The sequence below is a fragment of the Cylas formicarius genome, unplaced genomic scaffold, assembly GCF_029955315.1.
Source record: "Cylas formicarius isolate icCylForm1 unplaced genomic scaffold, icCylForm1.1 PGA_scaffold_1__22_contigs__length_36826433, whole genome shotgun sequence".
Taxonomy (NCBI): domain Eukaryota; kingdom Metazoa; phylum Arthropoda; class Insecta; order Coleoptera; family Brentidae; genus Cylas; species Cylas formicarius.
Window position 1 is genome coordinate 5,048,849 of NW_026844264.1, and position 17,601 is coordinate 5,066,449.

The window sequence follows — 17,601 nt, forward strand, 5'->3', positions numbered from 1 at the left end:
CTTCAATAAATCTAGCTGAGGCTAGAAGTTCGCAGCTCAAAACCTTTTTTAAAATAAGTGCCCCGCCCCTGTTTGTATTTTTTACTGAGACCTGACTATTTTTCGAAAAACAACCCTTTGCTACCTAGAATTAACTAGATTTAACTAGTAAAAACTAGAGTTAACAAATATTCATAGTTAATTTTAGCTTTATGCTTTATGTCTAGCAGCAGTTTTTCGGAAATTCGGGTACTTATTCGGCTTTCGAAACGTCAAAGTCAAAAGATGGAAATGTAAATATTACTTTTACACTTTTCACTTTTCTCGGTGCCTCTTTTTTTTTTATTTACCAAATTAAAAAAAAGTAGCTGTAGATGTTTTCAACGTTTTTGGAGCTATAAAAAAAGAAGGTGAAATTTTGATCTCTATTTATTCATGTAATAGGTTTAAAAAAAAATGTTAATTTCACATTCTCCACTAAGACTCTTCAACATCGCTAATATTTGTTTTCAATTGATTAATCATTTTTGTAGGTCACCTTCATCATTTAGCTGTTCAATAACTTCTGTTTGCAATTGCGAAGTTGTAAACCCTGAAAATTTTCAGCTGATGGTTGATTTGTGACTTGGTAAAAACTAGTTTTAACTATTAAAATTCATCTCGGACAAAATATCGAGTTTGTCCGTTGTTCTTGGGACAAGGACAATGGGCAACGCCACAGTCATCATGGATGTACAGGAATTCCAAAACAATATCGTGGAAACACTTGCTAAAGGCATACAGATTATTTTATTATTTATTATCGAGCACAGCATAAATACAGACGCTATATTCCGGACAATATTAGAACTTCGTTAACTCCTCATTATCCCTATGGACTTCCAAAAATGCACTTAGACCTATCACCAGTTCGATGTATTTCACAACCAGCACAATCAATAAACAATGAATAATAGCTCTATCAGCACCTCTGTATATAGGAAACATACCGGACAGTATTTAATTGTTAAACTCGAAAATTAAATACTGTCCGGTTTCTTCATTTTGAAGCAAGCAAACTAGGGATCATCGAAATACTTTGCAAAAGGGCAATTACAATACACTGACCAACTATCAGTCGATGTAGAATTAAGTAGTATTAAACTGTATTGTCAAAACGTTCTTCTGCCACCTTCAAGCAATAGTTAAATCTACATTTAAGTCTGGCGGATTGTTAAAACTAGTTTTTTCTTCGAAAAATCAGGTTTTTACTGTAACAAATACACTGTTTCAAAACAACTAAATATCGCCAAACATAACCTCCAAATACCATGAGTTCGTTGAACTGCTAAATGACTTTATGAGATAGCAAATAAGTTCAAGCAGCTAGTTCCCGATGTTAGCCTGTCTCGTTAAGAACGTCATGATGAAATAATTAATCAATTCATCAATTTATTGCCAGTGTAAAACTGGTACAAATGCCAAACATAATGTTGCCGGGCCGTTAACTTTTACCCAAAATGTACCATTGATCGAAATTGCTTTAAATATTTTAGGGTACCGACAAATCCCCTACACTCGTTTCTCTCTGCATTTCGAAATGCCAGTTTCGTATGAATATTTACACGATTTTCTGGATATTTTGCAGACTGCGCCCAGGGTGAATTCAGCTGTGACTTTTCGCGATGTATTCCTGTGCAAAAGAGGTGCGACGGAGTGCCGGATTGTTCAGACTCGACCGACGAGCAGGAATGTTCAAGTAAGCCTCAAGTGACCTCCTTCAACCCTTTGGATGACGTTTTTGCCCTTGATTTAAGGATGCGAAAATGGTGCCTTATTCTGCGACGGCAAACTCGGGTACAACTGTATCCCCGTAGACAGGATATGCGACAAAAATCAGGATTGCAGGGATGGTGCGGACGAAAGGGATTGCGAAGGTAGGAATAGTATTTAAAATGATTTGAATCGAAAAGAAATTAGATGGAAACATGGAAGACGTTGAACTATTCGTGTCCTGAAGAATTTTCGCCCATATTGCGGAAGATGGGGAACGCAAATTTCAAAAATAGTCCATGATGATGAAGTTGAATAAATCATGAGGAAGATTGGATCAACCATTCTATACAAAATGCGTTTTATTCAGTCAGCGATGAAGTTTTATAAAGATATGTTTCGATAATATAGGAAAACGATCATCATTCTTCAAAGAAACGCCCATAAGCTATCGTTTACAAATATTATGGATTCCCTCCTGGGTCGATTGTTGATATTCTTAGCTTCTTGAGGGCTTAACTGGGACTGTTAGTCTTTCTATTTTGTACCTGCTTATATACTGTGTAAGGGGGCGGAGCTAAAAAATGGGCATCATAAGTCACTCCGATGACTGATTCTCATATTGGTGAAAGGTAAAGACCTGAGTCGTGAGTAATATTGTTATGTTGCTTATAGATTTCTATAGACTCTCGAATTTTTGGTTAGTAGAAGAATTGATTACATGCAAGAATCTTAGTTTTGTCGAATAATATTTGATATCCGGTTTCATGATTATGCTGATCAATTATTGAAGATTCTTTCATGTTCTAGTGTATATTTTTCGCGTATCCAATGGAATTTTGTCGTTGAAGGATCGAAGATGTTGGGCAAGTAGTGAATTGGTTAAAATTATAGTTCTTATGATTTTTTGACATGTTGTCAGTAATGTTTTGGATGTACGGGCGGTGAGGTTGCTTATGGACGCATTTTGCCTTTTTGCTAGGGACTCATAGAACGCTTAATAACTTTAAATCGAGATGGAGCTCTGTAAACAAGAGAGTTGAAAACCGATGACTTCTGGGTCAGATGGTGATGTGAGAATTCATTAAGTTTATCGGTCTGTTTTGCAAAGGTTTTCTGTAAACTGATAACTGAATGACCCAATGGTGTGATTATCTATTAATACCTAAGATCATTATTAGTTTCCAATTTAATAACATGGTTTAAATAGCAATTCTTGACCACGGGACCAAATACCAAAGGTAGTATCTCCATAGATTCCAGGATTTTAAAATAAATGAATTTACCGCGACAATTTCAGGAACAGGAACTTTGGTCATTATTTATAATTGTTCTATGAAGTGAAAGTGAAAGCAAGTGTTAGTACTATTGGTTTTTCAATTTATTCTAGTTTATATGTTAAAACCCTTTACATGGAAAACGAATAGGTACTTAACGTACTTAAGTTGGATATTGATATTGATTCGATGTTATACAGATGTTATAAGATGATAATGATGGGGAATATTTAAAGAAAAAACTTCATCAATGTATGTCCTAAATGTTTAAAATTTTGATATCCAGTGGGTTAAAGTGTGTATTAAGGAGATGCACAACATTTTTTTATTTATATCAGTGATGTTGATTTATATATATATATATATATATATATATATATATATATATATATATATATATATATATATATATATATATATATATATATATATATATATATATATATGATGACACTATATTCCGGGATATCATCCGTTCGCTCGTTGAACTCCGACTGGAATCCTGCATCCGACTGGAATCCTGCAGACGTTTCGCCAAAATCTCACTTGGCATCTTCAATGCTCGCGCTCCGAAAACACTTCGAAGTGTTTTATATATCGGATATCACAAGTATGTCTATTTATTTATTTATTTTGAACGATCAATGGTTACTTTTTAAATTTTACTTTAAATTTAAATTTTTATTTAACTTTTAAAATTGCATTGCAAATTCTAAGTGAACTTTTTCTTGACTTGTCTAACAGCAAATAATGCATGAACTATCAACCCAGTTTTTGTCAAATAGTATCGTAAAAAATAATCACGCGGAAAAGAAAAAATTTGATTCAAAAATATATTTTTATATAAATAAAATATTACATAGGCCGCTTTGCTTCTGCGCATCAGTATGATTACTACTTCTGACAATTTGTACATTTTTATCTGGTTGTCATTTTTGTTCAGTCATTGATTTGAATTATCAAGGGAAACACATTAATTAGTTGTAGAAAGTCTTGTCCATGTTCTAGAATTTATTGCGAATGACATACATTATCCATCATTATACTACGTAATATAAAAAAGACCCTTTCCCTTATCCCCCAATGACATTACGGAAGTTCAAAGCTTCTCGCTCTGAATTTTTTTTCTGTACTAGGATTGCGTTGTTTTTATTACAGCGCAGTCGGAATATTCCTGATAAAGGGCGATTAGATGCCGGAGAGACATTACATTCGCGGCGGGTGGTCGTTGATTAAGGGGCGGGGACTGCGCGACAAATATCCGTTTGAAATTTGTGTATGCCGAAAATTTAAGCCTGAAAATCGAGATACGAAAATGTAGCACGTATTTTTGCTCTTAGTTGATTAAAGCAAACGTACACAGCTGACTTGATTCAAGTTGAGTGTCCTTGAAAGTAAGGGCTAACTGTGAAATTAAAGAAAGTATGAATATGAACCTGAAATGGATAAGGCAAATAAACACAGCTAGTTGAACTTTAATAATGAAAAAGAACAAAAAATATGGAGCTGAAGAAACGAATTTGTCCACACTATGGAGAGATAACATTTTAGATCTCATAAAATGAAAATTTAACCAACCAATTATTATTTACCTATGGTGTGTCAAGCGAAGTAGAAAAATGTATGTAACACACTTATGCTTTCTATTTTAATTAGAGAATTTAGTCGCGATTTATGCCACGGATTTTATAGTATCAGCTTTCTGGTTGTTTGTTTATTTTGTCCCGCAATTATCAAAATAAGTCCAAAGGTCCATTTATGAAAAGTAAATTAGAATTTATAACTTAAGAATTTTTAAAAAGTGTGTCAGACTTTCTGAAAAATAAGTAGCAATATTATGGTATGGATATATTTTCTGTCTACTCTGGATTATTACATAAGCACAAGCTCCAAAACTCATTTTGTGAAGTGCAATTCTGAGAAACCTTGGTTAACTGGATATCTGTTCAAACAAATAAAACATAAGAGAGCTCTGTGGCGTAGATTAAAGGCCTCTGGCTCTGCTTCCGATTATGCTTTGCACAGAAGATTTTCTAATAGTTTATCCTTGGAGATTAGAGAGGCGAAGTCAGCATTCGAAAATGACCTCCTCAATCGGCCCAAAGCGTTTTATTCTTACGTCAGACAACACGTATCGTCTAAGGTAACCCTTCCTGTCATTAGAGATACCTCGGGAGAGGTCTCCTATAACCAGGACTTCATTTCAAATGAAGTTGCTTCATATTTTGCTAGTGTCCTTGCTGATGAACCAGCTAATCTACCGTCTCACTGTGAAGGTCATATTAATTCAAATTTATTAGAAGACATTCACTTTATATAATATATAGGTTTGCGCATGACCAATTTTAATCTGACGTGCCCCTTGTGGTCTTAAGCAATGATGAATGCCTAGGTGGTCATCCATTTAAAATAAGGAAGGAACAATTCAGGACTTCACATCGCCTGCATTTTATAAGTAACAGGACTTTCGATTATTGGAACAGTTTACCCCCAGATGTTGGGTGTGCGCTGAACTTGTCTGTATTTAAACATCGCTTGAACAGTGTATTGTTTCACAGCAATAACTAAATATTTATTATATGTATAACAATCTCATACTACTAACTATCAATGTGCATAATAGGTTTTCCTCTGCATTATTCTTTGTAATAATAATAATAATAATAATTTCTGAGTTACATCAGAATTTTTGAAAAATAGGTCAGACTTTGAAAACTAAGTGAAAGGTTTTGAAACACAAGTTAGAATTTCTTAAAAATAAAACATAATTTCTGAAATTTAAATAAGAAATTCTGATTTAAATAGGAATAACTGAGAAACAAGTCAGAATTTCTAAAAAATAAGTCAGAATTTATGGAAAACAAGTAAGAGAATAAGGTACATTGTGAATCGATATACACAGTCATTCATTAAGAATTGGCGATCTCTAAACTGCAAAATGTTACGATTGAGATCAATATACCTCATACAAATCTCGGTGGTTTCAATTTTCGTTTCGTTAATTTATAATGTTGTTGGCAGTTTTTTATATGGCATTTACGCAATTGGAACTTATCATCAATCAATTATATTTTTTATCTGACGTGTTTCCTAGAAAGACCGTCTAATTTTGTCGGTTTGTGATTTATTTTCATTTAAAAAGGTAATTTCATGATTCATGATTCATGTTTTCTTTCTAAATACTTAAAAGATGTAAATATACAGGGAGCAATAAATACTAATATTTAACAATAACGAGTTTGTAACAGTAATAGAAAAGCATCGAATGAAATTTAATAGTTTCGTAATATTGGTGTCTAGTACTTCCAATTTAGAGATTGACCTTTTTCATATATCACTCTGTATATCTAAGGATTCGATTTCCAATGTCCCTCACTAGAGACTTGTTAGAAATTTATAAGGGGTGTTTTTTTTCGATGTATAGAAGTTTAAGTTGCAATAAAACAAAGATGGATTATTCGATTGACATGAATTTTATTTATCCGAAAGATAATCTTGTGGCATTACATTTTAAATATGATTTCTGGCATATGACCGCCAGGGCTGGCGCGGATGTAGTCCAATCTGGACGTGCAATTTTCGATGACTTTTTCCAACATTTGTGGATTTATATCGGCAATAGCACGGCGAATGTTGTCTTTCAAATGGTCAAGCGTTTGTGGCTTATCCGCATAGACCGATGACTTTACATAGCCTCACAGGAAGTAGTCTAGCGATGTTAAATCACAAGATCTTGGGGGCCAATTCACAGGTCCAAAACGTGGAATTAGGCGGTCACCAAACGTGTCTTTCAATAAATCGATTGTTTCACGAGCTGTGTGACATGTTGCGCCGTCTTAATGTCTTGTTGACATTATGGTTATTCAATTCAATAATGGAAGAGTTAGTAATCATAGCTCCATACCGATCACCATTGTCTGTAACGTTCTGGTCATCATCGTTTTTGAAGAAGTACGGACCAATGATTCCACCAGCCCATAAAACGCACCAAACAGTCAGTTTTTCTGGATGTAACGGCGTTTCGACATACACTTGAGGATTAGCTTCGCTTCAAATGCGGCAGTTTTGTTTTCGACGTAGCCATTCGACCAGAAGCGCGCTTCATCGCTAAACAAAATTCACTTATGAAAATCGGGAACAACGGCAATTTCGTTTTGGGCCCATTCGCCTTACTTGATGATCGTTTGGCTTTAATTCTTGCACGAGTTGGATTTTGTAAGCACGTAAACAAAGATCCTTCCGCAAAATCTCCAATTCCTGCGCTAGATGGCGGATGGACTCATACACTCTACAGCAGCAATAGCTTCGTCTGTACCCATCGTACGGCGTCTCTGGGGATGCGAGTTATCAATAAGAGTAAATGTGGTGCGAAAACGTTCCATGGTTAACCGAATTAACTGCTCTGATGGACGATTTTGTCGACGATAAAATGGACGTAGTGCGCGATACGTATTCCGCACAGAACCGAAATAAAATTGCACTATTTGCAAGCGTTGTTCAGGCGTGAGTCTATTCATGATGAATTGCCAAACCAAACTGAGAATAAATCACTTAACAGCTGTTAAATTGGTCGCCATCTTAAACACTAATGCCAACTTAAATTTCTATACATCGAAAAAAAAACACCCATTATTTGTTCTCCTGAAATTCTGCATTAAGGCTGAACTTCTGACATGCTCTTCAGAAAGTCTGAATTATTTTTCCGAAATTTTGTCTTATCCCTCAAAAATTTGATTGCTTAAGAACTAATACCTATATTTCGTTCGTTGGAGACTTTTCTGTTTTGATGGAAGTTTAGTTCGTTATAAATTTTTGTTTACGATATGTGGGTCTCGGCGTTATATCGAATTGATAAAATTACGTTAAATGAGAAACCATCAGAAAAAAAGGCCAAAACAGTCCTGCTACGAAATCGTCGGTTGCATGTAAAGCGCCGATTTACAATGTCGGATCTCCGATATAAGAGGCGTGCTTGAATTTTGTACGATATTGATTAGGGGGGTGATCCTCGTTGAAGCGTCGTTAAAAATGAATCTAATGAAAGGCCGAGATTGATTTTTCCGCTTTCGCCCGCACTTAAGATTTAACCTATATCAACGTGGTGGGGCCGTGTTTTGAAGCTCGGAAAAACGGGGGTTGAGCGTGATTTCCCCTGTTGAATCCGCGCGTCAATTTCGATTTTTCGGGTGGTTATTGGAATATTTATAAAACGGCCCCCGAAACCGGGCATCATTCATTTTTGGATCTCTCTCGCGTCGACGATTTTTTTTTAATACGTACACCCTGTACAGCTTTACCCCTTTAGGTCTCGATTTGTTCAGAAATGAATTTCGGTAATAACAACTCACTAACAACAAGAAATATCGACTTGGGGGGAAAAAATTCCTATACTGTACCGAACCTTTCAATTAAATTCTTTGTTCTACAACATTTATTTACATTTACATTATTTATTCTTATTATGTCTTCGCTGTGTTGAAGTTAAGGCTATAGTTTTGACTTGCTATGTGTATTCTTTGCACAAATGTTTGTATTTCGCTGAAATGTTGTGTTAAATAAGAGCGGCGAGAGGACGCATCCCTGGCGAACAACTTCTCTAATTGCCATCCTTTGTTCTAAACTTAAACTTCCCATCAATGCTTATAATGTTTGACGTCAAATGCCTTAGAGAAATCTACGCAGCACAGATGCACGTCCATTGTACACTGAATATGGCATCTGTTGTACCCAGTGCACTTCGGAAATCAAACTGACACTCTGATATATTTTCTTTACATTTACTGTATATTCTACTATGGGTAACAGCCTTAGTAATATGATCAGGCTTTTCAAACGATACTGATCACAGTGTTTGGCATTTCGAGTCTTTGGTATAGCTCGAACTGTTGATCGTAACCATTGTACTAGAATTTCTCCCTTTTCAAAAATCGAGGAAATGATCGTCTGCTTCGCACAGGAGTTTAAGCATTCCACCTTGCATTTTGTCTGGGCCTGGTGATATTTTAGCTATGAAATTGCTTTTGATACTTCAGATCGTATAACTACTGGTCCTGGTACTGCTACTTTTTGATCTACGGTCATCGTTAAAAAGTCGTTGTGCGTATTTGTTTCATATGTTCACAACTTTCTGGTTGTCTGATATTAGATTTCCATCCGAATCTATTAAATTATAGTAGAGATTGATTGCGTTCCTTTCAGTTGTTGTAGTAGTTTATTTCTTGGTACTTTGAATGATTTTTCTCTTTATGTCGTTTTCTCTCCTCCATCAGTCACCAAATTTTTCATTTTTATGCGGTCCTGCGATGAAAATGTCCTGCTTGTCTCGTCTATAGCATCTTATACTCTCTCTCATTTAGAAACTGTGTTTGTAGTTAGGTCCCTCCTATCTTTGATATTCTATTCTAATTTGAATTTGAAGTTTTTCCACTGCTGCATTAGAAACCGATTGCACATCAGGTTCTGCACAGGTTCTCACCGACTTGGTATTATTGAGTTTATAAATCAGCTTGGCACCATTATGACGTTAGATGTAAAAAAAAACAGATTGGCTGTTTCTTACAATGGTTTCCTTCGCGTCTACGAGGGTTCGAATTGAATCATATCCCACAATAACATTTTTTTTAGTATATGGATACTACAGGAGTACTGGAGTAGGTACTAAGTGGGACAGGTATTTTCAATGAAGTATCCCGCATATAACTCACGGTAAAAGAGGTCGATCTAGTTTTAAATTAAAATTTAAAGTAAACTAATTGTGAAGGGTGGACTACAGGCGTGAGTTTTACTAAGCGAGACTGTAGATTTCTTGTGAAGGAAATTTCAAAAGACACTCTCGTTTTTCGTTTTCGATATACAGATACTCAAAGTTTAAAAAAATATATTTTTTATTAAAAAATTCGGAAACACACTAAATAAGGTATGATTGTGTCAATCATTTATAAAAAAATGGATACCTTTTTTAACAACAGTTTAAAAATAAATGAAAAATGTTGCCTCAATACCATTTACAAATTTTCTGGATTCTTCCTACATTGGTTGTTAGTGAATGGAACTTGCTGATGATTACGTTCGATGAGTTTATTTGTCACAGTCCCAAGCTTTTTCAATTTTTTTTAGCATAGTTGACATTTTTCATCCAATGTACTTTTGCTGTATATGCATGAAATGCTGAAAATTCCTGGTGTCTCAAACGGAACTTTGTCTTTATATGGGGTCAGTAATGTTTTGAATATAAGGAATGACCACAGTGGTAAGTATGGGGTTACTTGCTGACTCATTTTCTTCGGGGGGTTGTGGTGAAGTGTATTTTGTAATGGAATGCGTAATATTTATAACGTGGAAATTATTTGAGAGAAGTGCAGATGTTAGGTATATGAAATTTTTTAAGTTGCTTTACTTATTTTTAAAATTATTTTGTCGGGATTAGATCTTGAAATAGCATATTTTTGGTTCGAGTTTCATTAACTCGTTAAGATGGCACTTTAGATAATGCGTGGGCAGTGGCGTTGAGGTTTTTTAATTTTTTGAATGCGCTTCTGCGCAAATTTTCAACTTCGTTATAAATCCTAATTGTTTCTTTGAAAAAATAGTTTTACCTCTAAGATGTGAAATATTTCAACCCCAGGGTTCAATGCTGGTCTGATATTCTTGAACTTATTTATTACCCAATTTGACACTATAGATCCTAAAGCGCTATTTACAGCTTTCTCAGATGACGTTTGGTTCTTAATTTCATACAACTCCAACTCAGTTCTAGCAAATGATTACAATAACTTTATTAAAAAAAGAATAGTATGAATAAATTCAAAATTGAATTTAACAACCTTAACCTTGAACCTTAACTTTAACTGGAAAACTTCTTCTCATCAAGGCTCTTCAAGTTTTGCCAGTACTGGGTTCTCATCCGATTGAACATCAGATCTGGGACAATTTTTCACCGATTTGATTGAGTTTCTTCTTTTCTCTTTACCTTAATCCATTTAAAACGAGGCTTAGCGATATCATCATGCATAAAAGAATATAAATAAATTGAAAATTGAATTTAACAACCAAATGATCCCTTTTTACTACAACACAAAATTTCGTGGCCTATATATATAACTAGAAAATTTCTTCTAATCAATGCGTGTCAAGCTTACGCAGTACTGGAATATATAGCTTGAATATCTAATAGCCAAGAAATGTTCTCACACAATTAAAATCAATTCTAAAAGTCGAACAGCTAATGTTGACACAAGGCTGCGATGTAATCTGTTTCTGGTATATAAGTTCTCTTGCCGTAAAAACAAAAACTCATAGTTGTAGAAGATATTTTAAAAGTTTAATGTTTTAAATGTACCATCGTTGTTTCTTCATGTAGCATCATTGTTTCTAGTGATATACACAGTTTAAATACTAGTAGAGTAGTAGTTTTAACCTACTTATTTTTTAGTAATCTGTCGACATATAGAGGTGCTCATTTTCAAAATTTGTTAACGTTTAAAAATATGAAAAGAAAATCTTTCAGAAGATTATTTACAAATTGTAACATAGGTGCATCAATTTTTTGTTTTCTCTTTTTAGTTAGTTTCTTTGTAGCATTAGAAATGACTTGTCCTATACAATGTATTGTTGTCGATGGAAGTATTCGCATCGTATTTTTTGCATTGTATTTTATCAACTAGATTTTAATTTTTTTTGCAATTTTTAGCGAGTTTTGTACATGTTTGTTTGCCAATTTAATCGGATACAATGGATACCTAAATTTAGAAATCATTCGCTGAAATATAAGTACCTTATGCTAATGGTTGGTATATCGCCCATCGTATCCGGAAAATGTGCATGTATACTTCATGCTTTATGTGACCTCTATTCTTTCTATCACACAAAGGCCGACCGGCAAAGTGTTTTTATCCGGATGTTTTAGGGACTGATTTTTAAGCTCCAGTTTTTCCCGGAAACAAAATTTTCTAGTCAGAGACATCTATTTATGCCACATTGCGATTTGGTTGTGCGATAGTATATACATTGTGCTGATTGATTTATTGTGTTTATATGTTTCATTCCAGCTTTCCAGCATCTAAAAATAAATTTAATTTTTTTTCTACATCCATAATCATAATTCCGACTACATTTAAAGTCATGAGCTTACGCATTATTGTTTAAATCATTGTTTTCAAAAAGAAAAAATAGTCTTAATTGAGCAAATACTTAATTCATTGTTTCCTATCAAAATAGAAAACTTATCTGAGATTAGCTCGTGTAAGTGCGTTTCTCAACAATTACATTAAAATTAACAATGATGACATCCGACATTTTTTAAATTTGATAAAAATCAGTAGAACTTTAGTGTTCTAGTACCCTACCATAGCATAGCGCAACCTCAAAAATTGCTGCAGACAAACTGGTTAATGCCGTAGCTCGACCACAAATTTTCGCTAGTCAGCAATGTAAAAGTATAAGTTTGGGTTAGGTAGTCAAATAAAGACCAAAAACATGAAAATGTCAGTAAGAATCACTGAAAGGGATTTTTTTTCAAAGAAACGTCCATAGGCTTGGGTAATATTACTTTTTTATTCTCTTCTGTAAAAAATCTACTTATAAACTGAAACGGTTTCAGTTAACCTCTAAAGAAGCCAACAGGATGATTGTCTGACAAGTAGAATGCTGATTTCACGTTCGGTGAGGCTTCTGCAGGTTCAGAATTGGACAGTTGGTACTGTTTCTTATTACGCTTGAGGATCGAAAATATAGAATGTATTTTTGGATTGGCCTTTATCATTCATAACTTTCACTTTCAGTACTATTTACAAATCTTCTGGATTCGTCCTGCATCTGTGGTTGATGACCTGAACTTTCTGACGTTTCGGCAAGTCCTGTTGGCCTTTTCAGAGTTTAAACGAAACTATTTCAATTAAGTTATTCAATTCTGAACCTGCAGAAGCCTTACCGTGCGTGAAATAGAACTGAAATCAGCATTCTACTTGTCTGACTAATTCATTAGATACAGTTTGGACCGAACCAAAAAGTAGTCTAGAAAGTGTTCAACATCAAATCTTCAAAGCGATACAAAGCAAAAGAAATATTAAAAAATGTCTTGGGGTTTCTGAAAATATAGATACAGTTAAATATAAGTTCGTGTAACTGTCCTAGACCATAACATAGCATAGTGAGACATAAAAAAAATTGTTTGCTGTAGGAAGAAGAGGTTTACAAATACAAACTCAATAATGTTGCAGCTCGTAACTGAAACTCAGTTAAGCTATGGAAAAGTCAACAGGATGATTGGCGGAACATTGCAAGTTCAACTCAGCAACAACCGAAGCAGTAGAAATCCAGAAGTTTTGTAAATAGTAATACGTTTATTATTCTAAAAATCAAAATAATTAAAAACGCGTCTTTCGGAAGAAATGGCAGACATATTTGGAATGTTAGCAACACGTGCAAGGCACTTACGACTTTTCTCAAATAATTAATACTAAACCAGTTTTCCTGCTAATTTGCAAAATATAGACAGAAAGGCATAAACAGCCGGGCAAAACGTGACCTTTAAGTTTAGAAACTCTTGTAGGGCGAAATTAGTGGCCAAAAACGGCATTAACTTTTTTGTGGATTGATTTTTAGACTTTTTTCTTATAAAATCCGCTGAAGCGTTTTCGTGGAAATGGATTTTAAAAATTCACTGTTTAACACACACCCTTCTTATTCATTCACCAAAAATTCACTTGGCTTTTATTAATTTTCATTTGTTGACTCAATAGCAGACTATTTTTATGGAAAACAAAATAATGCTAACCAGTAAAAATAATTCATAATACCATATTAGATCACTAGCAATGAAAAATCGCTTTTATACATTAAATTTCCATTATTTTGAATTCATAGTGGTGATCTTATTTTAATATTTTGAGAAGAATCTCGAAGTGATTGATGTTAATTTTATTTCCAAGGATATTAACGCGCGTTAGTAACTCTTCCGGACTATCTACTTCTGTACCATATATAGAACGATACATATTAGCTCATAGATAAAAATCTACTACCAGTTTCTTACGCCCTGCCCAAAGTACTTTATCGTGCTAAATCGTCATAACATAAAATTTTGTCCAAAATATTTGGAAAGTCTTCGGATCTTAAATTCTGTACTGTATTGTAGGCCTTGCATGTGTGTCATTTTACCGAGCTAAGAATTCATTTACCGAAGTCACAAAACTTCTTGTTTCTTAATACGATTTGAGGATTTTTCTCAATTCTGTTTAGCGCTCGCGTATAATCATTAGAAAATACTTCCCGATCTTGTAAATAAAATGAATATCGAGAATTACTTTTCAATTTTTGATAAATAAATAAGACGGGGAAGGTGTACAGTGTATTTTTGAAATCCACCATATTTATTATATTAATATATTATATTTTTTTGATAAGTTTACGGCTGCTGATTGAAAGTAGCCGGTGAAGAAATTAAGAAATGCTAAAGGTCTATAGTCCAGAAGTTGAATATTCTTAGCCTAAGATTACACCCGAAAGCGTAACTGATTGACCCGAAAATGGCAGGCGGGATAAAACACGGAAAAACTTGTCTTTTGTTGTATGCTCTCGCAAAAAGTCTTTAAGGGTCGTCGGGGATGTATACATTATGGTTGAAAAGATTCTCGGGTCTTGCACAATGGCCGAGCTATGGCGCATTCGATGTCACCGGGCAAACGAGCAAAAATTGTCAAATCTGTTTTTTCACAAGTGTTAACTGTCATTTTTATACCGACCCTGGTAGACCAAGTTTAAAACGAATACTCGTATGCGTTAAGGGAGTCAAAAAAAAAGGTTTAAAAAAACCGAGCTAACACGCATTGTAGACCGTTTGGTGTACTATTAGAGGTATCTGGTTAACGGAAAAACGGATCTATTTTAAAATACACAGGGTGACGTAAGAGGAAGTGCTCTATCGCTCCAAAATATTGTCAAGTATGCAATGGTACCGTTTCAATGTAAACGTTGGCAACATCTAATCTAGAAACAAAGTAGATTTTGTTCATGTTTCCCTATACCTATGTGTTACCGTTATAAGAATAAAATTTTAATATTTTTAAGCAATTTCAACCTTTGAAGAAATCTTACTAAATTCAGTGCTATAAGCAAACAGAAAGTCGACATTCTCCAAAGTATTTTAAAAATAAAAATTAATTTGAATACGAATTTTAGAAAAACGTTTAATTGAGTTTTTTTTATTATCAAACTCCGTATACTCATTATTTTTCTAATTCTAGGAAAGAAACTAACAAAATTTTGCCCAAAATTTCATTTCAAGATTTTTACATAGTGCAATATTGCACAACTTGATTTCGAAAAAACGTTCGCACATAAACAGAATAAACTTAAAACTTTTTTTTTAATTTAATTTGAGCTTTTTTTCATCTAACTGGCGCTTTTGCGACTTCCGCTTTAATTATAATAATATAACAAAATCTAATGAACTATGACCTTCAAAGCAAGTAGCACTGTACGATTATATACTATAATGGAAAGTATATTTCAAATTCAAATTGAGGATGTCAAACTTATTATATCAAAGATATCATAATTTTGAGAAAATTATTTTATAGACTTATATTTTGAGAATACAGCAATCAAATCAAAAGTATGTTACATGTTGTCGTTTTTATTTTAATATTTGGTCATTTAAAACAGGTATATATAGGTATATTGTTTCTCCTTCTTTAATTATATATCATCAAATTTTAAACCAAGACTATTTACCACGACGAAAAAATCTTGAAAATATTATATTCATTGTTCAAGCATATTGAAATTCTTAATTTAAACTGGTGTTCTTAATTTCGAATTCTTAAAATCAACTAGAAAATATTGAAGATATCCATAATCTACAAGTAAGAATTTGTTTTTTTCTGTGTACCATTTTTTTAAAATGTTTTCTTTTACGAAGATCCAGCAATGGCTTTAACGCTATTGGAAAAACCGTTTGTGTTAGCAGATATTTTTATATTAAGCTTATGGAAAACTCTTTCCTTTCTAAACTTTTCCAAATTAATAATAGCCGCAATATTTCGAGTTTCTAGTGCTGCGGCCATCGCGCCCCTTCTCCCTATTAATGTCAAAGTAAATTGTTCCCTTCAAAATTATGCGTAATCCCTTCTTATAATCACCAAACCGTCGTAATAACCGCAAATATGGCCACAAGTAATTTTAAAGACGACAAAAGCGGATAAACATAAATTCCCAGCCCCCCGCCCTAGGCGTACGTCGCGGTACCATCCTGCGAGACGTCCCACCCTTATTATGCCGTCACTCCCCACTTTGCATAAACATTATGACCGTTTGGCAGTCGACCGCGCTTCTGTATCCTGGATTTTAGGGGTAAATAAAAGTTCGTAGAATGTATAATAGACGGCGATCCGATTACGCTAACCCTCTCCCTCTCTATCTTACCGACGATCCGAGGCACGTTGGCGGTACATTGCTTCCAGCAATTAGCCAAATGCACGTGTTGCTTGGATGTGCCGTAATTCGTTGCTGGTCAAGGGTCACGGTATTAAGTTGTTGCTCAAATTGTTCATCGATATGAATCGAGATTGTGTACATTCTTATAAAATATACACATCAAAACTGAATACATTTACATTTGAAAAGTTTACAAATTGAATATAGTTTGGAAATGATAGAAAACAAGAATCAATAAGACAATTAACATTTAACTATTAAGAATTAAATTTTATTTCTCAAACAAACAAACGCATTATTAACACAAAGGACGAAAAATTTCAGTATGAACACCTAATTTATTAATATCTGCGTCTCAGGAATGAAACACCATTGTTGGTCTAAACAATTTAGCAACTCAGTTCTTGTTTGAAATTTTGTGGTGATACACGCCCCTCAAGAATATCCCACGCGTGCTCGATGGTAAATCAACATAGCTTTCTTCTAAAAATCATCGTTCGATTGTGCTGCAAAATGTCTTCGCGATACTGATTTGTCGTCAAAGATCTTCCAATAGAAACGAGCTTCGTACAATTTCCCAAACTGATTGCTGCTCAAACAACCACCACCCCTTGAAACCTGTTGACTTCTTGCATAGTCTAAAAGCGACTTATATTTCTAGCTCTTCTCCAAATCTTTCTTCCTCTCTAGCCTTAAACAAATCTAGATTAAAAAGATTAAGAAGATACGCCATCAGTGATCGTCATTCAACCCTAAGTTTTCCGGACCCATTCTATACGTCTAGCTCGATTTCCTCTGCAAGTCATAGGCACCCGTACCGGTTTTCTCTCATCTCTCTTGCAGCGCCCCTGTATCTCACCCGAAGATTCCCCGTATCCTGATTTCGTTGCCATAAGCGACCAATTGCATTTTTTGGGCTGTTGAGGGCTTCTGCTGTTGCTCTAACTGTCATACCAATAGCTCGCAAGTGTGTGTGGAGGTCAAGATGGTGAAGGTATATGTTATTATCGTGAAATTTGCTGAAATTCGATCACAACTCGTCTAAACACTTAATACAAATTTGGACATATAACATTTTTTTAAATACCACTTTTTAGGATACTATTTACAAATCTTTTGGACTCTTGTTGGTTTCTTCAGAGCTTGACTGGAACTGGCT

At 34.3% G+C, this 17,601-nt stretch overlaps 1 protein-coding gene across 8 annotated transcripts in view; it reads left to right on the top strand.

Annotated features, from left to right (window-relative positions):
- The window catches only part of LOC132696963 (basement membrane-specific heparan sulfate proteoglycan core protein), a 571,468-nt gene that overhangs the window by 269,178 nt on the left and 284,689 nt on the right, over window positions 1–17,601 (top strand). For all 8 annotated transcript variants that reach the window (XM_060662152.1, XM_060662157.1, XM_060662158.1 and 5 more), the window contains 2 exons: window positions 1,607–1,717; window positions 1,776–1,895. In XM_060662152.1, the coding sequence (XP_060518135.1) occupies window positions 1,607–1,717; window positions 1,776–1,895 (231 nt within the window). The remainder of the gene's footprint in view (window positions 1–1,606; window positions 1,718–1,775; window positions 1,896–17,601) is intronic.